The 24,590-nt window shown below is 46.3% G+C and overlaps 1 protein-coding gene across 2 annotated transcripts in view; it reads right to left on the bottom strand.

Annotated features, from left to right (window-relative positions):
* Window positions 1-11,768, bottom strand: part of ercc6 (excision repair cross-complementation group 6) — a 38,378-nt gene extending 26,610 nt beyond the window's left edge. The window contains exons 1-6 of one of the 2 annotated variants that reach the window (XM_055661610.1): window positions 11,722-11,768; window positions 9,840-10,280; window positions 9,440-9,560; window positions 8,473-8,578; window positions 6,202-6,904; window positions 867-1,001 (exon numbers count right to left, since the gene is read on the bottom strand). In XM_055661610.1, the coding sequence (XP_055517585.1) occupies window positions 867-1,001; window positions 6,202-6,904; window positions 8,473-8,578; window positions 9,440-9,560; window positions 9,840-10,270 (1,496 nt within the window). In that variant the 5' untranslated portion in view covers window positions 10,271-10,280; window positions 11,722-11,768. The remainder of the gene's footprint in view (window positions 1-866; window positions 1,002-6,201; window positions 6,905-8,472; window positions 8,579-9,439; window positions 9,561-9,839; window positions 10,281-11,721) is intronic. The other variant, XM_055661611.1, reaches the window with a different exon arrangement.
* Between the last annotated feature and the right edge of the window lie 12,822 nt (window positions 11,769-24,590).

Here is a 24,590-nt window from a genome sequence, read left to right as displayed (position 1 = left end):
AAGCACTAGATAAACTGAATAAAAATGATTGAAAAAGAATATAAAGGGACACTAAACAAAAATTTGGCAGGTAAATGATTGGGATCTGGTTTTTACTGCCAGGGTAGTAATGGAAGCCAATTCAAGAATAGACGTTTGAAAGGGAGCAGGAAAATGATCTGAAGGGAAAGATTTAGGAGAAGCAAGTGAGAGGCAGTAACCAGATTGCTCTAGTCTAACATATCTAGCACTGCCTCGAAAGGCTGAATTGCCCGTGTTGTGACTATTGTGATTTTGCCAATATTTTAAAGTAAACAATAAATGTTGTAACAGTATATTTTGCAAACTATACATTAGTGGATTTTAAGTAAGCATTGAATTTTACTGGTAATTTGCTAAATGCAGAATGATCCATTTTTGATTCACTCAAAAACCGTTATTAATTGCACGAGCGGTCAATAAAATGATTGAGTCTCCACTGCTCTTTCCTACAGCATCATTGAAAGCTGCTTCCACCAAGATGGAAATATCTGCATTATTTAGTCTTACTGCTTGGCCAAAGCCAATAGGAAATAAACACATGTACAAACCAATTAACTAAAATGTAATCCAATGGCAAAGACTTTATAACTCTAATAAAGTAAACGTTGTCTGCCAGTTTTAACAATTAATTTGTTTTGCTTTCCCACATTTACTGAAAACTCGAGACCATCCAAGTTAATTTCTTTTACAGCTGCTTATATTCCCCACCCATGGACAGGCAGCTATCTAGTGATATGCCTTTCCATTCCCAGCCATGGTGCCTCACCTCTCACCACCACCAATCTCCTCACATTCAGTCTTACAGAAACTTACAAATTGTTTCTATTCTTCACGGTTTTACATACTTGTAAAGCTTTTTCCAAAGGAAGCCTGGCACCTTGAAGCCCTCATCAAACTCTGCATCACTCTCATCAGATGCAGCACCCTCTCCACTTGCTCGTCGCTGCTCCTTCTCTAACAGCCGTTTCCTATTCCATTTCCTGCGTGCAGACACAATGGGTTACATTAATACCGAAAAAGCTTAGAGCCTGACAAAGTAGCAAAGTTTGGGTTGTTTCCTCTGGAACGCCAGAGGTTGAGGGGAGACCTGATGGAAGTATGCTTCGTTAGGAGAGGCATTCATACAGTAGACAGTTAAAACTTAAGATAGACACACACTCTACATGCTGGAGTAACTCAGCGGGGCAGGCAGCATCTCTGGATTATCTTCGGTGTAAACCAGCAACTGCAGTTCCTTCCTATACTGTTTGAATTGAATTGAATTGAATACATTTTATTAGCCAAGTATGTATACATACAAGGAATTTGCCTTGCCTTGGTTTAAATCAAAGATAGACACAAAATGCTGGAGTAACTCAGCGGGACAGGCAACATATCTGGAGAGAAGGAATGGGTGACGTTTCCCCCGTTCCTTCTCTCCAGAGTTGCTGCCTGTCCCGCTGAGTTACTCCAGCATTTTGCGTCTATCTTTCAATAACGTCAAGGTTCTCTGCACCAAGCACAACTTCGTATCAATGCCATGCTTGGATATATTATACTTGGTCCCCCTGATCCCCTTGGTCCCCTGATTAGCCAATCTGTCCTAAATTCCAAAAGAAACTAAGATACAACAGAGAATCATACAGTTCATGAAACCTTGAAATGTGCTGGGGCAATGCTAATAAAAATCACTGCCAGGTTTTCATCAGTAGTGCAAAAAAATCAATCAGGTGCTGTAGTAACTTATGTAGATTGATTTCTTTTCCCAAAAGCCATTCATTATAAACAGCATAGAGAGCACTTAAGCATCTGCATTCAGATGGGTGGAATGCAGCAGTCTGGGTTATGTGGGTACCGTGTGAAAGGCAGTCATAACCCATCTTACTCGTGTAATCACTCCTATGCAGACTTACAACAAGAGCGGGAATCTGAAGAGAAATCCCAAAATAAAATGCAAAACAAATCAGCAGGATTGAGACATTATTTCAACATTTCAGATTACTGGGGGAAGGGAGAACAGCCTCCCTCCCTTCGACTCCACCTGTACGTTCCTCATTGCTGAGGAACGTAGCCAACATCATCTAGGACTATGTTCACTCTACTTCATGGCTACCCAATACCACTGTTCTAAACTGTGAGTGGGGGAAAGCAGCAGGTCAACAAGTGACCTGAATCTGCTATAAATAAATAATGGGAAAATATCAAGTCTGAAATCATTCCTCTGGACATAAAATGCACCACAAAGCCTGTCATCTTCAAAATAGTTATCAACTAGTTGGCTTTATTGATTAGAATACGACTTTGCAATATGTTCCATAATTATTTCATGGAGTGACCTTCGTGTCTCTTTTAATTAAGAATGTTAAACTCTTGATTACTTGCCAATAAAAGGCAAGAGTATGAAGAGAAGGCCAAATGCTGGGCCGATCTATTAAAAGTGGGATTGATAGATTGATGATCATAGTACTGTTTATTCTTTTATTTACACAAAGGTGGTGGGTGCGTGGAACGAGCTGCTGGGGTGGCAGCAGAGGTAGACATGATAGCGTTTATTTAGGCACATAGATGCGCAGAGAATTGAAGGATATGGATCATATGCAGGCAGATGAGATTAGTTTACCTTGGCATTGTGTTGGGAACTTACATTGTGGGCCAAAGGGCCTGTTCATGTGTTGTACAGTTCTATGTTCCAGACGGGCAGGGAAATAAATTTGACACTTTAACAAAAGGGTGCAGCACAAAAATTTATTAGCGATTGTAAAGAAGCAGCAAGCAAAACTTGCAATTTGCTTTACAAATATTATGACTTCTGTAGTCATGGAAAACCAACACTGTTTCATTTGACTCTGAATAAAATAATCAAGTGATCGTAAACAGGAATTATTGCACTATGAATGGATAATAAGAATTGAAATTTGATTTCTTAAGTATTTCATTTCTTGGCTCCATACTGTGTTTTTAATATTGTTAGCATGTTAAGGTAATATCTCATCCATTTAAACAACACAGCATCCTCAACTGACTTCTCTAATTCAGTATTTGGACGATTCAATAAAACCAAGATGGAGATACAGTTACATGTCATATCTGAGTGCATTTCATTGATGTGTCGTAACTGCTATAATGCACGCATTTATTGGCTCTGGAATCATCCAGCAAATTAAGATTAATAAAAGGAATTATACACTTGAGCAAGATATTAAAGGTTCACATAACGAGGTTAAGATAACTACCATTCTTCAAGTCCCCGCATGACCATTTTAAAACACATGCCCCATCACTATTTTCTGCCTTGGTAAAAACTTACCGCAGAATTGCTTTTGTGAGATTAAAAATAGTCTTTACGTAACGCACATATTAAAAAAAAGCAGGCTGAATTAGAAGAATGAAATAGTTGCTCAGAAAATATGAGTGAAAGACTTGGGACTTATCTGCTCTGATGTACTAATGCTTTGTGTCTTGTGAGTAGCAAAAGCTGAATATTATGCACGTTAATATATGTACCATAGCAAAATATGTTGTTTCACATAATATAAGTATGTTAACAGTATTCCTGTTTTGCTGTAAGTATATGGAAAAAGCACTTTGTAGTCAACTAATCATTAATTAGGTAATAAAAACAAAGGAGATTTGGGAACTCAATTGGTTTAACAAAGCCACAAACATTAAGTTAATGTTTCCTGCCGTTAGGCCCTGACTTTGCAACAAATGTTGTGCAGCTTCTTTCAGCAGTCAGGAACATTTCCAAATTCATCAAAATGAGATAAATAATTCATCCAAATGGAAAATATTGACAACTGTTTAGGTGTGCTTTTAATTCAAAGTACCATATCCATACAGTGAAAAAAAAATGTTTATGGTTGGCAGCCTGTCCAACTGTGCTGGATTCTGTAATAAGAAGTGAAAATGATGAATACTCGGCAGCTTGGGCAGAACCTGCAGAGAGAGAAACGGGGTGTGTCTTTCATGCTGATTTTCTTTGATCAGATTTGACCATGATGATCCCAAAGTGAAGGACCAACACCTCATAGTCCGCCTGGACATCCTATAACCCAATAGCATGAACTTGGAAATCTCCAGTCTCAGATTGTTAGTTTAGAGAGAGCATGGAAACAGGCCATCCATCACCCATTCACACTACATACCAGGGGCAATTTACAGAGGCTAATTAACCTACACACCCGCATAGCTTTGGAATGAGGGAGGAAACCGGAGCACCTGCAGGAGACCCACACAGCCACAGGGAGTACGTGGTAAATCCACTCGCTTCACACTCTCTGCCTCTCCTCACTTACCCATCATCTCCCCTGTACAACTTTCTTCCCACTCCCTCCCACCCAGATCCTTTACCCTTCTCCTCCTGTTCATGATCTCTCCCTGCTCTCTCCAGATCCCCACCCTTTTAAGATTCTCTCACTTGCATCCTTTTATCCTCTCCATGTATCACCTCCATCCTTTGTTACTATCTCTCCACCATCGGCTGATCTAACAATCAACCCCCTCTTATTGGATCCACCAATGATCTCGAGCAACAATGTCAAGCTGGAAAGGTTCAGCAAAGATTGACCAGGATATTGCCAGGACTAGAGGGTGTGAGCTATAGGGAGAGGTTGAGCAGGCTGGATCTCTATTCCATGGAGAGCAGGAGAATAAGGAGAGATCTTATAGAGGTGTACAAAATCATGAGAGGAATAGATCAGGTAGATGCACAGAGTATTGTACCCAGAGTAGGGGAATCGAGGACCAGAGGACATAGGTTTAAGGTGAAGGGGAAAAGATTTAATAGGAATCCGAGGGGTAACTTTTTCACACAGGAGTGTGGGTGTATGGAATAAGCTGCCAGAGGAGGTAGTTGAGGCTGGGACTATCCCATTGTTTAAGAAACAGTGATACAGGTACATGGATAGGACAGGTTTGGAGGGATATGGACCATGCGCAGGCAGGTGGGACTAGTGCAGCTGGGACATTGTTGGCTGGTGTGGGCAAGTTGGGTCGAAGGGCCTGTTTCCACACTGTATCACACTATAACTAATATAAAGAAGTAATATTTTGCTCCTCATATTTGGCGTGGGTAGCTTACAACCCAGCGGTATGAACATTGAATTCTCTAATTTTAAGCAACTTCATCTCAGAGTCCCATCCCATCCTCCTCCCTCCTTGCCTCCTTCTTCCACCCTAGTCGTTTTACCAGTTCCACACTTCTCCGCATTGCCTGACCAACTGAGTTACTCCAGTACTTTGTGTCTATCCTTGGCAAAAAAGTAATATTGGTTGGAATCACAAATGACAGTCTTCTGTAGCTATAAACAGCATCCGGTCTCCCTTGAGTTCAAAGTTATCCATGACTAAAGAAACACACTACACACAATAGGTCCATACAGTATCACTCTATGACTCTATGTTTGTGGCAGACTTGAAGGACTGCTGGGACCAAACTGTGAATGTTGTCTACCACTAGAAATATCACAATAGTTTTACAATGTTGTCTGCATAGATATTATCATCCCAATTTCATTTTGCTGATAAAAAGGCAGTTTTCATTGCTGTCAAACTAGTTATAATCCAGGAAGGCAACTGAACTGGGCAACTTTCCCAATGCCATAACAACTACTCTGACACATAATGTTGCATAAGCACTGCCATTATGTAACTAATACACTTTAGCCTTTAAATATAGTTAATTCAAACAATTAACAGTAACATTAAAATATCCAACAGAGTTTGATGGCAATGGACCACAAATTGGGGAGGGAGGGTATCCTGGTGTGCAGATTACTACCCCAAAGTCTGCAGAGAACTTGATTTATGTTTGATTATTAGCAAACAGACAGCCCACCAGTATCAGTAAAGCAGTAGACACAAGATACTGCAGGTGCTGGTTTAGAAAAAAAGACACAAAAGTGCTGGAGTAACTCCGCGGGTGTGGCGTCAACTCAGGGGAACATGGATAGATGACGTTTCCAGTTGAGACCTTTCTTCAGTCTGATAGTAGAGGAGGGGAGAAAGCTAGGAGGGGTGGGGGGGGAATGCAATACGAAATGAAAAGTTGCTTCATTGATATCATCATCGTCATATTGAATAAATAGGACACTGATGGTGCAGCGGTAGAGTTGCTGCCTTAGAGTATCCGAGACTTGGGTTCGATCCGGTCTATGGTTTCTTTTTTTACCAAGTTTGTACGTAAAACTGAAATGTACTAACCGTAATCTTTTCCGGTACAGCTCCACATTGCCATCATCCTTGTGTTTTTTCAGTCTGTGTTTCGTTTCATCTTCTCCTGAGCTTGCAGTGAAATCTTCGTCCGTGCGCCGAGCTTTTTGCCTCTTCTTCTTTACTTTCTTCAGCTTCTCGGAGCCCGACAGCTCATCGCTGTCGAGATCGACCTGATCTGGGTCGAGGAGCTCCTCATCAGGCACATAGAGAGATGTATCGCTGTCTGTGTCTTTGTCCTCTTGCTCCATCCTGGGCTCCTGACACAAGCTCCTCTTCACTGGAACCCCCGCCTTAAATTTAGTCTTCACAGCTTTACTCTGCAACCTCTGCAAATGCTTCTTCAGCTTTTGGTCTATTCTAGACGTGGTGCCATTTCTTTTATGGCTATGTTTTGGAATGGAAGTACTGCTGTTTGAAGTCTTAGCTTCAACTTGATTAGTAACAGTCAGTGCCTTTGTCTTGTTTCTTTTAATGAAAGGTTTCCTGCGTGTCGCTGCCATCTTTGCCTGGTCCACAAGGTACTTCTCAAAATCCGAAGCATCGTTGAGCATAACCCTTCGAGGTTCCTTTTTTGTTTCTTTCTGAGATATTTTAGTGCCGAAAGGTGTCATCTGTCCCGTACGGATCAAATGTTCCCATTCCGTTTCTTGTACAGGCATCAACATGCTTCCTAAAGATGAAGGACCCGCTTCTGTCAAGGACACAAGTATGATATACTAGCAATTCAGTAACTTTCGATAGAAAGAGTCTATTCAGAAACTGCATTTTTACATTAAGAGCAATATTAGTGACAATGTTAATTGAGATGAACTGGATATTTATCAAACCAGTGCTTGGTTTTGCATTGTGTGTATAACAGTTCACACGACTCTATTCACTGTTGTACACCGATCTAGTTATAACTTTCTAGAGGTGGCAGTATGCTGTACTGACACGTACCATCACAGATAAAGCACTGCTCCTAAATACCTGCTTTCAGATGCAGAAACTATTCACACAACACACAGGCATTTCTCCCCAGAATGTGAATGTAAGAAACACAATATTAGAGTGGGTTCCCCATTTCTTTCACAGCCATTTCAAATAAGTAGTTCCAAATCCATATTTTTGCCTTATTGTACATTCTTCCATTTCAGACTGTTTATCTAGTACACCTTAGGAGCTAGTTAATAACCTCTCTTCAGTGTTTTGACAATCAGCCTGAAGTCATGCAATATAACTTTCTGAAAGAGGACAAGTGGTATTGTACAGGCCATCCCTGGGCAATGAAAGGGTTGTTTTTACATGGTTCCATAAGTTGATTTTGTCCACAGAGAGGCTGCCTGACCCGCTAAGTTACTGGAGCACTTTGTAAACCAGCATCTGTAGTTGCTTGTGTCGAAACATTTGACCCTTTGCCTTCACCCTCCCACCTGCCCACGTTTGGCCCTCGAAACCTTTCCCATCCATGCAGCTTATTCCATATACCCACCCATGTGGAAAAGGTTGCCCCTTGGGTTCCTCTTAAATATTACCCCTCTCACCTTGAACCTATGTCCTCTGGTTCTTGATTCCCATGGTCTGGCTAAAAAGCATTCCACAATATCATCCCTCATCTTCCTGCGCTTCAAGAAATAAAATCCTAGCCTGTTGGAGGATAGCTCATCTGTCAGGTTCCCCATCCTCAATGTGATTCCAACACAATTCTCTCTGCAATTGCTTGGTTTGTTCTTCTAGTTCTAACCACTCCTCTCATAGCTCGCTCCCATGCAAGTGCAGATGTAACTTCATGTCTTGTCATCACCCACGTCCTCCCAGAAGTAGTCATTCACTTACACTTCTTTCAATTTAACATATTGCACAGAGTGCTCCTGACATGGTCTCCTACACTGGAGAAACCCTACACAGATTCAATGACCATGCAGATGGAAAGTACAAACCAGGACCCCAGCCCCTCAAGCTCGGCGCACCTTTTCATAAGATTATGGCTGATCTGATTTGATCAATGCTGTTCTTCCAGCATTTCTGTTTTGTTTGAAGCTTTAGATAAAAGCCACATAGCTCATTGAATGTTTCAACAGCAAAAAATCTAGTGGGCTCAATGAATATTGGAAATGGAAATCCAAATGACAGGGAAATAATGTTTAATGTATCAATCTTAACTGTCACTGTATGTCATGTTCTCACTTGTGGGTGGAGCACCAAGGCAAATTTCTTGTATGTGAATGCTTGGCCAATGAACTTATTCATTCATAATGACTGTGCAGACTGAGGCTTTACCTTCTTCACAAGGTTCAAACTCAGCTTCGAGTTTCTGAACATCAGCACCAGTCAGCACAGCCTGCAGCCGCTTCTGTTTCGCCGTGATCTTCTTCAGTTGTTTCTCCTTCGGAATGCAGAGCAAACGTTAAACTAGCCATGTTCTGCAACTGTCTTCCATTCTTTGTTAGGACAATGTAAACATTTAATTCAGTAGTTGTAGCACAAGAGGCCATTTAGCCCATCGCATCCACACAGGCTCCCCACTGTAGCAACTCTCCAATTCCACCCTCCACACGGCTCATTTTGCCTCACCATATATTTACCCAACCCCTCTCAAAGGCCCACAATGGAACCATCACATCCGTAGGTGCAAGTTTCAGATTGCAACCACATACTGTGTAAAGTTTGTCATTCTTATTTCTCATTCCCTTTATTTTGTCTTCGAGATTTGTAGTGTTTGATCTTTCCATCAAAGAGAATAGCCAGCCAATTCCACTCTGCCTAGACCATACAATATTGTATGTACATATTAACTTTCCATTAGTTACCACATCGACCTTTTTTAACAAATGTATTTAATTCTTGACTGGTTCACTCCTTCCTCTGGCTGCACAACGCTCAATTCTTCAATCCCTTCATCTCACACCTTTGTTTCATCTCTGGCCTTTGTCCAACCATCTGCCTATCAACGCCCCCCCCCCCCCCCCCCACCCCCGCTGGTGTTCACCTGTCACGTTTTTCCCTGCTCCTCCTCTCTTCCAGCTTTCTTTCTCTCCCCTCCCCTACAATCAGTCTGAAGGAGGGTCCCAATCCCAAACGTCACCTATTCATGTTCTCCAGGGATGCTGCCTGACCCGCAAGTTACTCCAGCACTTTGTCTTTTTTTCTAAACCAGCATCTGCAGTTCCTTGTTTCTACTTCTTCACTTCCAACCTCCAGCAGTTGGTGATATCCAGTGTGTGATGGGAGGGAGATGAGGTGGTACCTTGTTTTCTCTCTGTCTCTTCACCGACTCCAGCTTCCTGTTGATGTCTTTATTTGTAGCAGCATAGGGAGTCAGCTGTTCGATGATCTGGTTGGTGTGCTTCAGACACGCTGTGGTGGACCTAGAGCACAAGGTGAAAAACACAAATGTGTCACACAACATTGTTTGCCTTGGATCTGGCTGACCACAACAAGTTCCATCCGGTCTGTCACACTTGGAGATCAATGCTATATTTCAGTATGTGAAGTGATCTAGGATGTTGTTAAGCTGGAAAAAGTAGAGAAGATTTATGAAGACGTTGCCAGGACTCGAGGATCTAATTCTGCTCTTAGAACTTATGAATTCTTAGAACTTAAGAACATAAATCCAATCATTTTATTAGTCTATAAAATCCTCATACCTCAGGTCGTCCAGCACAGAATGGTATTCCCTCTCTGCCTCTGCCCTCCTGGCTGCTTGGCTGGCTTCATTGATAGCTTTGTCCACTTGTTGTAAAACTCCTTGCTCCAACACTTCCTGGTCATAGATGTCCACTCCCAGGCTCTGCAGCTCCATCACCTGGGCACTCCGCTCCACCGCCTGGATCTGCTGCCGGTCAATCTGCAGCCCCTTTGCAGCGCCCCGCACCTCAGCGGGAACGAGGACCCTCGAGGTGGACGGTCTGCTGTCAGTGACGTCAGTGCCAGCCCAGCCATCGGCAGGAGCTCCTTGTCCTTGAGAAAACTCTGGGCCAGCTGCTGGGAGAGCGGGTGGCACATCTGGATGCTGGCCACCTGCAGATGCCACATCTGGGCCCTGGCCACCAGGAGACTGGCTTCCTTCAGTTGGCATGGTTTTCGGTCTATAACAGGAGCAGAGTGAACAATTACACAGACTGATTACAAGAGCACGGCATGCAGGCTCGGAATGGATTTATACACTGGACGTGGTGCATTTAGATTTGCATACAGGCATCAATAAGATCCCACATAGTTTGTCAACAAGATTAGAGGATCCTGTAGTGATGGGAGATGAGGGGTGATATTACAAAAATGTACAAGATCATGAGAACAGATCAGGTAAATGCACAGTCTTTTGCCCAGAGTAGGAGAATCGAGAAGAGACCCCAGTTTAAGGTGAGGGTGAGGGGGGGGGGGGGGGGGGGGGAGATATAATAGGAGCCTGAGGGAACGTTTTTTACACAAATGGCGGTAGGTTTGTGGAACAAGCTGCCAAAGGAGGCGATTGAGGCAGGTATTATCATAACGTTCAAAACATTGGACAGGTACGTGGATAAGATAGGTTCATACAGCCTAAAATTTAAAAGAATGGGAGAAAAAATAGTACTGGAGTAACTCCGCAGGTCAGGCAGCATCTCTGGAGAACATGGGGAGGTGATGTTTCAGATCAGGAACCTTCCTCAAATTCAGACTTCAAGAGTGTTTTATTGTCATATGTCCCAAAATGGAACAATTAAATTCTTACTTGCAGCAGCACGACGAGATAAGAGTGTTCTGTAAACACCCATAATAAACAACAAAGAAAAGTATAGACACACAAAATGCTGGAGTAACTCAGCGGACACCAATTAGTTTGCTCCTGAATTGCTGTCTGACCCGCTGAGTTACTCCAGCATGTGTCCATCTTCAGCAGAACTGTGATTCCTGCTCTAGATTTGCAGCATCTTCAGTTCCCTGTGGCTGACTTTCACCCTTTGAACCGGTTTATGTTTAAAGGGAACCTAATGGTACACACACACACACACACCCACACACACACACACGTGGCTGTTCTATGTGGCTGTGGAAGTGTAGACACAAGGAGCTGCAGGTGCCGGTTTACACAAAAAGACACAGAGTGCTGGAGTAACTCAGGGAGGGGGTCGGGCAGCATCTGTGGGTCGGGACCGCCTTCAGGTAGATGGGCATTTTGTGTCTTTGGTACAAATCAGCCTCTGTAGTTCTTTGTTTGTACGCAGTTGTGGAGAAGATGGAGCGGCGGCTGCAGCACCGGGCCGGCACTGGTGGAGTAACATCAGCGGCTCAGTCAGTGCAGGGGCCCGGGGTGAGGGAGGGGGGAGAGCGGCGTCTCTGTGCTACAGCCCGAGGCCCGGGGATCGCTCGGCTCTGACAACCGGCGGCACAGAGAGAGACAGAGAGGGAGAGAGAGTTGCTGCCTGAGTCCCGGGGTCCGGGGTCCAACCCATCCCGACCCGGCCCGGGACAGCGTGGGCTTTCTCCGGGTGCTCCGGTTCCCTCCACAGCGGCCCCAGCCCTCGGCCCCGGCCGCCAGCCCCCGCTCACCGCTCACCGCTCTCGGCCCAGTCGGGCTCAGCTGCTGCTGCTGCCGCACCTCCGCTGGGCTGGAGGCACCTCGCCCACAGCGCCCCCACTGGGCTGGAGGACCCATCCCCACCTCCCGCTACAGCGCCCCCACTGGGCTGGAGGACCCATCACCACTGGGCTGGAGGACCAGCGCCCACAGCGCCCCCACTGGGCTGGAGGACCCATCCCCACCTCCCGCTACAGCGCCCCCACTGGGCTGGAGGACCCATCACCACTGGGCTGGAGGACCAGCGCCCACAGCGCCCCCACTGGGCTGGAGGACCCATCCCCACCTCCCGCTACAGCGCCCCCACTGGGCTGGAGGACCCATCACCACTGGGCTGGAGGACCAGCGCCCACAGCGCCCCCACTGGGCTGGAGGACCCATCCCCACCTCCCGCCCGCAGCGCCCCCACTGGGCTGGAGGACCCATCCCCACCTCCCGCTACAGCGCCCCCACTGGGCTGGAGGACCCATCCCCACCTCCCGCTACAGCGCCCCCACTGGGCTGGAGGACCCATCCCCACCTCCCGCTACAGCGCCCCCACTGGGCTGGAGGACCCATCCCCACCTCCCGCTACAGCGCCCCCACTGGGCTGGAGGACCCATCACCACTGGGCTGGAGGACCAGCGCCCACAGCGCCCCCACTGGGCTGGAGGACCAGCGCCCTCCCCTCGCCCACAGCGCCCCCACTGGGCTGGAGGACCAGCGCCCTCCCCTCGCCCACAGCGCCCCCACTCGCCCACAGCGCCCCCACTGGGCTGGAGGACCCATCACCACTAGGCTGGAGGACCAGCACCCTCTCCTCGCCCACAGCGCCCCCACTGGGCTGGAGGACCCATCACCACTAGGCTGGAGGACCAGCACCCTCCCCTCGCCCACAGCGCCCCCACTGGGCTGGAGGACCCATCACCACTAGGCTGGAGGACCAGCACCCTCCCCTCGCCCACAGCGCCCCCACTGGGCTGGAGGACCCATCACCACTAGGCTGGAGGACCAGCACCCTCCCCTCGCCCACAGCGCCCCCACTGGGCTGGAGGACCCATCACCACTGGGCTGGAGGAGCAACGCCCACCTCGCGCCACAGCGCCCCCCACTAGGCTGGAGGACCCATCCCCACCTCGCGCCACAGCGCCCCCACTGGGCCGGAGGACCAACACCCTCCCCTCGCCACAGCGCCCCCAACTGGGCCGGAGGACCTATCCCCACCTCCCGCCATAGCGCCTCCCACTGGGCCGGAGGACCAATCCCCATCTCCCGCCCACAGCGCCCCCACTGGGCTGGAGGACTAAACCGCCTCTGTGACTCCAGGTGGGGTGAACGATAAAGCGCACGACAGCGACACCTGCCGGAGCGGGGGGACATTGCCTGGGATGGACTCTGCAGCGACACCTGCCGGGCCGGATGACGATATTCCCTCTTTACAAGAGCTCTAGTGTTTAATGGTCCTAATGCAACAAGTGTCTTTAGCTGCATCTTGGACTTTGGTTTTGCACTATTACGGCTACCTGGTATTACTCATTAGTAATTTATTGTAGTGTTGAGTAAATAATAAAGCACTACATTGGTTAGTAAGTAACGTAACCAATCTACATGTAGTTGTGGGTACACAAAATGCTGGAGAAACTCAGCGGGTGCAGCAGCATCTATGGAGCGAAGGAAATAGGCAACGTTTCTTCGAAGAAGGGTTTCGGCCCGAAACGTTGCCTATTTCCTTCTCTCCATAGATGCTGCTGCACCCGCTGACTTTCTCCAGCTTTTTGTGTACCTTCGATTTTCCTGCATCTGCAGTTCCTTCTTAAACACATGTAGTTGTGATTATTTTGTATTTATCTGCATGTTATTGCATTTATGGGACTGTTAAGCTGCTGTAAGTATGGATTTAATTGTTCCATTGTCTATGCATGACAATCAAAACACACTTGACTCTTGAACACAGAGAGCTACAAACTACAAGCTGGGGACTTCAGGCCTTTTGTTTTGTTTTACCCTGTATTGGAATTGTTTTATTTATTGAACTTCTTTTTAAGTTTGTTTATTATGTTACGTTTATTGTGCACCATGTTTACAGACGTGTTGTGCTGCTGCAAGTAAGAAGGTCATTGTTCCGTTTCAACAGTACAATGACAATTAAAGCACTCTGAAGGCTCTCTAGTCAGTGTCAACTTCAAGATGACATGCTGCATTCTGCTGCCCTCTGCTGCCACACTCTGAAACTACAACCATCCTCAGCAAGAATCTTCCCAGTATTTCTCATGTTTCCAAATATCATTGTTGATTGTAAAGTCGCAGTTTTGAAAACGTTGGCGCTGTGTCCGGGGCAATGAGATACTATTGTCACCGCGATCAACAACTTGTTGCTCCCCGACCTTGACTACGGCCCTTTGAGATGGACTATTGCATTGACCTTGACAATGGTGCAGCTGCCTCATAGCGCCAGAGAACCAGGTTCGATCCTGACTACGGGCGCTGTCTGTACGGAGTTTGCACGTTCTCCCCCTGACCACGTGGGTTTTCTCCGAGATCTTCGGTTTCCTCCAACACTCCAAAGACGTAGAGATTTGTGGGCTAATTGACTTGGTGTAAATGTAAATTGTGCCAAGAGCTAATGTGCGGGGATCGCTGGTCGGTGCGGACTCAGTGGGACTAAGGGCCTGTTTCCGTGCTGTATCCCCAATTAAACATATTAAATGACATGGCCTTGTATATTATAAGACCATGACAATATCCCCTTTAGGGAGAATGTTATAATTTGGCAATTGATATACGATATAAACCTTGTAAACTTTACAGCTGATATTAACTATTTAGAAATAAAGAAATTCAAGCTGGTTGGTGCAGTGGGCAGATTCAGCGGCAGGGTGGGGTGAGTGCCAGGAGGTGTCCCAGACCAAGATATGTCCACAAATCTTCGGTGTCATGTGTGTCGAGCTACAGTGAAAAGCTTCGCTTGCTAACTAGTCAGGTCAGATAATACAATATCATCCAATCAAACCAAACTCAAGTGCAAGCGATGCTCCAGAGATACTGCCTCACCCGCTGAGATACTCCTGCACTTTGTGTCTTTTCAAGTGTAAGTACAATGGATGGAGCGATGGGGAAGATACAGGGTGCAGCATTAGTTGAGCTGAAAGATACAGATACCTTAGGCCCACCGGTTACACGCTGACCAACGATCACCTGTACCCTAGTTCTACCCCACATACTCAGGAAAATTCACAGAAGCCAATTAACTCACAAACCTGTACGTCCTTGGAGTGTGGGAGGAAACCAGAGCACCCGGAGAAAACCCACCTGGTCACTGGGAGAACATACAAACTTGTACAGACAGCACCTGTAGTCAGGATAGAACCTGTGTCCCTGGCGCTGGTAGGCAGCAACTCTACTCTGTGTCTCCGTGCCACCAAATATGTAGTGGGGTAGAGGTGAATTAGACAGGACCCTAGTTTATGGCTTGTGGGAGAAGCCTGATAACAGAGGGGCAGAAGCTGACCCTGAATCTGGGGGTGCGCTTACAAGTATCTCTATCTTCTGCTGGACGGGAGTGGGGAGAAGAGGAGTGACCGGGGTGGGACGAGGTATTATGTTGCTGGTTTTCTGAGGCAAACCAGTGTGATATGTAGATGGAGACAGTGGTGGGAAGTCTAGTCTATGTGATGGATGGGGATTCAGCTATGAATCTCTGCAATGTCTTGCTGTCTTGGGTAGAGCTGTTCCCAAACTAAACTGTGATGCAACTTGCCAACAGGGATATAATCCTACCTTCTCTGCCATTAATCTCATCGCTTCTCCTTCCTCGAATGTTCAACAACATTGGACCCATCAATAGTATTAAATCCACACAGACATGATGCCTTCAGCTTCAGCCCATAAAAGGGGGTGATGAATTATATAAATCAGGCGGTGGAAGATAATTAAATTAGCCATTGAATTGTTGTAAAATTAGGCTGTAAAATAAACTAAAACCAAGCAGCAAAGAAGTAATGAAAACCTGGTAGTGAATATGAAATAAAGTCAATGCAAGTTGATTTGTGGAGCTCGGAGAAAGAAGGAATTTTACACAAAATTAAACCATAGAGCATGTTCATAAATTACTTGGGCTAAATCTGTAAACCACAAAGTAATCTGTTTGCTTAACAATAACAACAAAAACCTCTGTTGCTGCTTCATAATTAGAATGTTGTTCATAGTCTGATTAAATTATCACACGTCTGCCACTTTCCATGGAACATTGCAGTTGTACAGGGTCTTGGTGAGACCACACCTGGAGTATTGCGTACAGTTTTATTTTCTCCTAATCTGAGGAAGGACATTATTGCCATAGAGGGAGTACAGAGAAGGTTCACCAGACTGATTCCTGGGATGTCAGGACTTTCATATGAAGAAAGACTGGATAGACTCGGCTTATACTCGCTAGAATTTAGGAGATTGAGGGGGGATCTTATAGAAACTTACAAAATTATTAAGGGGTTGGACAGGCTAGATGCAGGAAGATGTTGGGGAAGTCCAGAACAAGGGGTCATAGTTTAAGGATAAGAGGGAAATCTTTAGTGACCGAGATGAGAAGAACTTTTTTCACACAGAGAATGGTGAATCTCTGGAACTCTCTGCCACAGAAGGTAGTTGAGGCCAGTTCATTGGCTATATTTAAGAGGGAGTTAGATGTGGCCCTTGTGGCTAAAGGGATCAGGGGGTATGGAGAGAAGGCAGGTACAGGATACTGAGTTGGATGATCAGCCATGATCATATCGAATGGCGAATGGTGCAGGCTCGAAGGGCCGAATGGCCTACTCCTGCACCTATTGTCTATGTTTCTATGTTTCTATTCCATGGAAGATTTCCACAGTAGATTCAGTGGACAGTGGACAGTGCTGCTGTTACTTCTGCACTGGCCACATGATCTCCCGGGCAGTGACATGTTGACGTCAGTCAGTAAATCAGGTGTCCATTTTTGGGCGAGATAGACACAAAATGCTGGAGTAACTCAGCGGGTCAGGCATCATCTCTGGAGAGAAGGAATGGGTGACGTTTCGGGTCGAGACCCTTCTTCAGACTGAGAGTCAGTGGGAAGGAAAACAAGAGATATAGATGGTGATGTAGAGAGATATAGAACAAATTAATAAAATATATGCAAAAAAGTAACGCTGATACAGGAAGCAGGCCATGAGCTAGGTGAAAACGAGTTACAGCCAATGAAACTCAACAAAATGTTTTTGAAAGTAGTATGATGGGTGGGGGAGGGACAGAGAGAGAGAGGGAGGGAGTGCAGGGGTTATTTGAAGTTAGACAAATCAGGATCCGTTGCCCAAGCAGAATATGAGGTGCTGTTCATCCAGTTTGCGATGGGCCTCACTCCGGCAATGGAGGAGGCCACATTTAGTAATGTTGACACTGTTATACAGACCAATAATCTGGAGCAGTTTGACCATCAGGTCTGACACTTCCGGCCTTGGCAACTGTACATAAACCCTGTGAGACCGGCCTGTAAATTATTGAAGAGAGCTCGATGCCCGCCGTGACTCCTGGAGTGGAGTTTTGTCCCAGGAGCTGGGGCTGTGAACTACACACGTCTTGCTGCCATCATCCATCATGCCGTTTAAACCTCTCTTGACATTCACAGCCATTAATACTCTGCGTGTAAAAGCCTCAGGTGTGTGCGTTACTTCCCACGAGCCAATGAACTCATTTGAACCTCTGGTACTTACCGTTGATTGCTGTGTGCGATTGTTTGGAACAATTACCGGTGTCGGCACAACGGTGGTGGGGGGGGGGGGGGGGGGGAGAGAATGGTGGTGGGGAATTGGTTCAAGTCGGCCCCTGCTTGAGTCCTACCATCTGGTTCCAAGGAATTGGATGGATTCCTACTTCTTGCTAAATCTCACGTTCTTTTCGATGCTAAAACTGTATTTGTAATTCCCCCCCCATCATCATCTCCAAGCCCAGTGGGGAACAGATGTAGCAAAATGCATCATTGATCTAAAGCAACTTCTGCAGAGTTCCCCAGCTGGGATTGAATAACTAATGGTGGTTTCTGTGGCAGAAACAAGGGAGACGTCTAGTTATCCATCATCACATTTCCCAAGTCACAGTCTCCCCCCTCAAACTGCCGCGACAGATTTAGCACAAACAGGGCGTTCTATTTACACCACATCTGCCCAATGTTTGGCAGCTGAACTTTAGTAGATCGGACACAGGAATTTGAGGCAGGGGAGAAACTGGGTGAAATAGTCTGAGGAAATGGTGCAGCAACATATATGGAGCAAAGGAAATGGGCAACGTTTCGGGCCGAAACCCTTCTGGAAATAGGCAACGTTTCGGGCCGAAACCCGGAAGGGTTTCGACCCGAAACGTTACCTATTTCCTTAGCTCCATAGATGCTGCTGCACCCACTGAGTTACTCCAGCACTCTGTGAAACGTCACCTATCCATGTGAAAGAGAATGAGCAAATCCTGCCCCTAGTTGTCATGTTCACCCTGGCCACGCTCTCATCTCACTGCCACCCTCTGCCTGAGAACGGTGACCTCCAGGTTCAAGAACAGCTTCTTGCCAGCAACCATCAGGCGAAACACATCCCCACCTCAGCCCCGATCAATGATGGACATGAAATAGCTTATGCTACACATCTGGGCTTAAATATCATGTGTAGGAAGGAACTGCAGATTCATTCAGATCAGTCTGTAGAAGGGTCTCGACACGAAACGTCACCCATTCCTTCTCTCCAGAGATGCTTCCTGTCCCGCTGAGTTACTCCAGCATTTTGTGTCTACCTTCGATTTAAACCAGCATCTACACAGGAACTGCAGATGCTGGTTTAAACAAAAGAAGGATCTCGACCCGAAAAGTTACCTATATCTTCTCTCCAGAGATGCTGCCTGTCCCACTGAGTTACTCCAGCTTTTTGTGTCTACCTTCTTGCACGATCATGGTCTGGTTCACCTGGAACAATGAATAATTCATTGCATATTTATTGTGCTTTGTTATTTCATGTTCCGTTCCCTGTGCAAATGACAATTAAACACTCTTGTGGAAACAAGGAACTGCAGATGCTGGTTTATAGCAAAGATAAACACAGAGTGCTGGAGTAACTCAGCGGGTCAGGCAGCATCTGTGGAGAACATGGATAGGTGACGTTTCACAGAGTGCTGGAGTAACTCAAAGGGTCAGGCAGCATCTATGGAGCGAAGGAAATAGGCAACGTTTCGGGCCGAAACCCTTCCGGGTTTCAGCCCAAAACGTTGCCTATTTCCAGAAGGGTTTCGGCCCGAAACGTTGCCTATTTCCTTCGCTCCATAGATGCTGCTGTACCATAACTCAGCGGATTCAGATTCAGATTCAGATTCATGGATCAGAACATGGATCAGGCAGCATCTGTGGAGAACATGGATAGGTGACGTTTCACAGAGTGCTGGAGTAACTCAGCGGGTCAGGCAGCATCTGTGGAGAACATGGATAGGTGACGTTTCAGGTCGAGATCCTATCTCAGACCCTGTCTCTAAGATAAATAGCATAATTCAGATTAGGTCTGTATTCAGACACTCGGTTTTATTAAGAACTTGTTATTGTTCTAGTCTGCAGTCCATTGCCATATTTCCATCTTAGATCTGACTATGCCTGACACAAACCTACATCCCATGTACAGTTTAAGTACACAGTTACTTCTCTTGATTCACAGAGATATGATTCATCTGTTGTTTTCTCAAATGGAAAAGAAACAGTTCCCTTGCTCCTGTCAACCTGTCTATAGCCTTCGGGGTAACACTGAGGGGGGTGGTGGGGAGTGTCTGAACATACCCTTAATTGAATAGTTAACCCAGGAGACAAGCAAAACAAATCTTCTCTCTCCCACAATTGAACTTGATGCTTCAAACCTGAGAAATATTGAGGAGCTGAATAGTTTGTCTGTGCGACGTGCGTGGGGTCTGAGCTGTGTTTGACATCCCGTTAGTTAGTTAGTTAGTGTACAATGGTGTGAATCTGAGGGGGTTTAATTTCAACTAATGACTGATCAGGGGCACAATGCTGTTCCCAGCAATTAAAAACATAGGTGCAAATAGTTGATATAAATCGAGCGGAAGGCTGGCTCTGTGTTGACACAAGAACATTCCCTTGTGGAAATCAGTGCTGCAAAGATACAATTCCTTCAGAGTAGCTTCATAATTGTCTTCATCTTAAATGGAATAAACAGTGGAGTGTAGTTTGGGCAACCTGGATAAACGCAGCACTAGATTGTGGAGTGATGCACCTCAATTGTTTGGGAAGACAATCTAATAGACTTTGAATAATTAAAACAAATTGTTTGTTCTTTAAAGAGGAGATGAAGAAGTTGTTGATGTCACGTTGGTGGTAAAGGTTTATCATCTCAGCTGGAGAGAGCAATGAGCTGCACAGCGCAATGTCCCAGAGGAACCGGCCACAAATTTGTTTGTAGCTTTTAGTGGAGATGAATCTTCCTGACAGATCTTAAAGGAACAGTTCGGGGACAAATGAATGATTATGATTAATTAGAGATCTTACCTCTCACCTGTGATGGCAGCACGGTGGTGCAGCGGTAGAGTCGCTGCCTCACAGCGCCAGAGACCCGGGTTCCAACCTGACTACGAGTGCTGTCTGTGTGGAGTTTGCACGTTCTCCCCGTGACCTGCGTGGGTTTTCTCATGGATCTCCAGATTCCTTCCACACTCCAAGGATGCACGGGTTAGTAGGTTGAAATCTTGGTGTGATTGTGAAATTGTCCTTAGTGTGTGTGGGATAGTGTTAGTGTGCGGGGATCGCTGGTCGGTGCAAGCTCGGTGGGCCGAAGGGCCTGTTTCCACACTGAAATTAAATTAATTAATTAAACTAGGCTAAATAATGACCAACCCCACTCACCCACTCCACGCCCTGAAGGTGATCAAGTGCAGCACCTTCAGCCAGAGACTGATTGCACCAATGTGCAAAACGGAGAGACATAGGAAGTCTTGTATACCAGCTGCTATAAGGTTTTATAATGCACAAAATTTTAACTTATTATGTATTGAAGATATCTGTTGAAATGTGTGGTGTTATGTCTGTCTTGAAGCTGTTGTGGCACTGTAATTTCCTGTAAAGGATTAATAAAGGTTATTATTATTATTATTATTATTGTATCTCTAAACTAAACTAAACTAAACCAAGTGCAGACTGGTACACGAGGCATATGTGGTGTTGTGTTGCTGAGGGAGGATCAGGGTGTATCACGGGTACTGACCCCTTGACCATTGAAGGGATCTACAAGACTCGCTGCCTCAAATAGGCAGCCGGTATCATTGATCAGAGACGCTCACCACCCTGGGCCACGCTCTCATCTCACTTCTCCCACAAAGTCGGGAGTCTGGAAACTGTAACATCCAGGTTCAGGAGCAGCATCTGCCTAACTACCACCTGTCTATTAAACACTAGGAACAGCACCTACACGATGGAGCAGAAAGCCCACGCATTAACTCTGTACAGACAGCACCCGTAGTCAGGATGGAACGCGGGTCTCTGGCGCTACGAGGCAGCAACTCTACCGCTGTGCCACCGTGCTGCTGCTCTTATTGAATCTGAAATCATTAAAACAAATCAACTGTTAACTCCTCTGTGCGAGGATTATTTACACAAACCCACAGTAAAACAGGTGGAAGAGTTACTGAGCAAAACATGGTACACAACAGTCTGTGGAATTCTCTGCCTCAGAGGGCGGTGGAGGCCGGTTCTCTTGATGCTTTCAAGAGAGAGTTAGATAGGGCTCTTAAAGATAGCAGAGTCAGGGGATATGGGGAGAAGGCAGGAACTGGGTACTGATTGGGGATGATCAGCCATGATCACATTGAATGGTGGTGCTGGCTCGAAAGGGCCAAATGGCCTACTCGTGGACCTATTGTCTATTGTTTCTTGAGGTCCTCTGAGGGAGCGCTGTATGTATGTATCTATGTATGTATTGTTAGATCTATGTACCACTGTATGTAGCAGGTTAGTAACTGCACTGATTTAAAGCACTTTGGTCAATGAGAGTTGTATTTAAATGTGCTATCGAAATAAAATTGTCTATTGACAGGAGCGACAGAGGGCCGTGTGGTGTGAGAGGCTCCAGGCTGTGGGTAGATTCAATGGGACAATGTGATGGGTTTTAAAGAATGCCTCCGTGAAAGGATAGTGTGGTTGTGGAGTGCAGATGTCCAGAGGGAATCGCAGACCTCCTGGCTCTGACAGTTGTGGAACCGGCCACCAAGGTGTGGGACCATTAAACTCAGGGACGAGCACGAGGCTGGAAGTGGAGAGGTTTTGGCAGATGGAATTGGACGAGAGGAGATTTGGCAAAGGCACGGTGGGATTAGAGAACAAGAGAGAGAATGTCAGCATTTAAACAGGTAATGATGAATCCCACGCACGCTCCCTGTAGCCTGGTCAAACAAACAATTACAGTCTTTTATTCTGATTGATGTTTACCACCAGGATCGCAAAAATTAAAATTGCTCTCCCCCCCCCCCCCCCCCAAGTGTGGAGCCCCCTAATAACATGCAAGGCAACACTCTGGGGCTATTCAATCTTTAGACAGTTGTGGATTAGTAACTGGACAAAACAAAACATTCATCTTTTTAAAGAAAGAACTGCAGATGCGGGGAAAATCAAAGGTAGACAAAAAATGCTGGAGAAACTGAGCGGGTGAGGCAGTGTCTATCTCTCCCTCCTAACCCCATTCTCCTGCCTTCTCCCCATAACAAAACAAGGACTGTGCCAAAGATTCATGTTTTGAAGGTAGACAAAAAATGCTGGAGAAATTTAACGGGCGAGGCAGCATCTATGGAGAGAAGGAATTGGCAACGTTTCAGGTCGAAACCCAGGGTCTCCCCATTCCTTCACTCCATAGATGCTGCCTCACCCGCTGAGTTTCTCCAGCATTTCTTGTCTACCTTCAAAACGTGAATCTTTTTGAGCCGTTGGAATCTGGGCTTCAAGACGGATGGAGATTTGATGCTAAGAATTAAATGATGTGAATTTTAAGAGATTATGCTAGAAGCAGGAGTACTAATTGGAGTGGTGGATGTGGAGAGGGGAGTGGATCACCGTCTGGCTGGGTGGTTGCTGTTGCAGACTGAGTGTCTGTGACTTGCTGCCAGACAGGGGCCAGTCGGCCTCAGATCCTTCCTCTCTGGTGTCTGGGGATGAGGGGAGGGAGCACAGGCTTGGCATCTCATGGTGCTTTTGTTTTCATGTATCCCAGCTGATCTCAGGCTGAGACTGTGCTGCACAGCTCACATACGATCAGTCACATAGTGTTAGCAGGCAGTACACAAGGTAGTGGTGATGGAGGCAACTGACCCAAGGGATACCCAGCCTCAGCCCACTGCTCCTCTGGTCATCTGCCTACCTGGTCTCACCTGCCTACCTGGTCTCACCTGCCTACCTGGTCTACTTCAGCAGACCCCTGCTGTCCATGCACCGGTCTAAATGCCTCCAGAACTTCGATCTCAGTGGGAGAATCCACCAGCAGAAGAGGACAAGAGGTCGCAGCCTCCGAAATAAAGGGACTTCTTTTAACGAGGAGATGAGGAGGAATTTCTTTAGTCAGATGGGTGGCAAATCTGTGGAACTCATTGCCACAGAAGGCTGTCGAGGCCAAGTCAGTGGATATATTTAAGGCAGAGATAGATAGATAGATTATTGATTAGCACGGATCAGGGGTTATGGGGGGAAGGCAGGAGAATGGGGTTAGGAGGGAGAGTTAGATCAGCCATGATTGAAAGGCGGAGTAGACTAGATGGGCCGAATGGCCTAATTCTGCTCCTAGTTCTCATGACCTTATGATCTGCTATATCTGCACGCATTTTGCTTTTGGCCCCAGCCTGACTTTGTTGCCACAGAGCAGATGGTGGGGCCAGTATCTTGGACATTTACCCCCACCCCCCCACCCCACCCCGCTACAGTACTATGGCTGCTGTGGTGACCCAGTTCTTTTTAATTAAAATATACTTTATTCAGAATAAAAAATATATACAAAACAAGGACTGTGCAAACGTTATTCTGACATTCTTGTAGGCTACGCATACATTCACTAGCATTGGATCGTAGTGTTCTCAGAAATATCATTACACCCACCACACTTGCTGCTCATGTTGAACCAGTTTTATTTTGTTTATATTTTAATCAAAATAAACTTTATCCAGGATTTATAAATATATAAAAAACAAGAACTGTGTAAAATTGCTGGGATATTTCCCGCTACTATACATGCTGTTGAAGCATTATATTTGGTAGTGTTCCCAAAAGGCATAGTTATAGCCCCTCACCCTTGCCTCTCTTGTGCCCCCCTGCAGTGCCATCCCTTCCCTCATTTGAGGGGTGGCCCCACCACACTCTGCCCCCCAATGTCCAGCAGCTGAGGGGCCCTAGACTGTGGCCCCCTCCCCCACCGAGCCTTGGCGTTGGTTGCACCGAGCTTCAGTGTGTCCCCCAGCATGGACTACTGCAGTCTGCAGCGGGCCAGTCGGCAACATTCCCTGACGGACATCTCGTTCCGCTGGGTGGTCAACAACGCTCGGGCAGACCACAGAGAGTCTTTCACCGAGTTGATGACCCTCCAGCAACACTCGATGTCAGTCTCTGAATGTGCCCCTGGGAACAGTCGGGATAAACAGTTACAGGGATCCTAGCAGACCTCTCCAGACTCTCTTTGCAAATCCACACTCTGCAAACAGGTGGCAACCGTCTCCTCTCCATCGCAGCAGTTGCTCAAAAGCCCAGAGCAGGGGATGTGTTGACCAATATCTCCATCACAGGCCCCTATAGTCCTGTCATATCACCATGTATATCCCACAAGCCAAATACATGGCTATTTCCTGCACTTAT

This window comes from Leucoraja erinacea, chromosome 34, assembly GCF_028641065.1.
Source record: "Leucoraja erinacea ecotype New England chromosome 34, Leri_hhj_1, whole genome shotgun sequence".
Lineage (NCBI taxonomy): Eukaryota > Metazoa > Chordata > Chondrichthyes > Rajiformes > Rajidae > Leucoraja > Leucoraja erinaceus.
The sequence above is the reverse complement of the archived record's forward strand: the minus strand, read 5'-3'. Positions and strand labels throughout refer to the sequence as shown.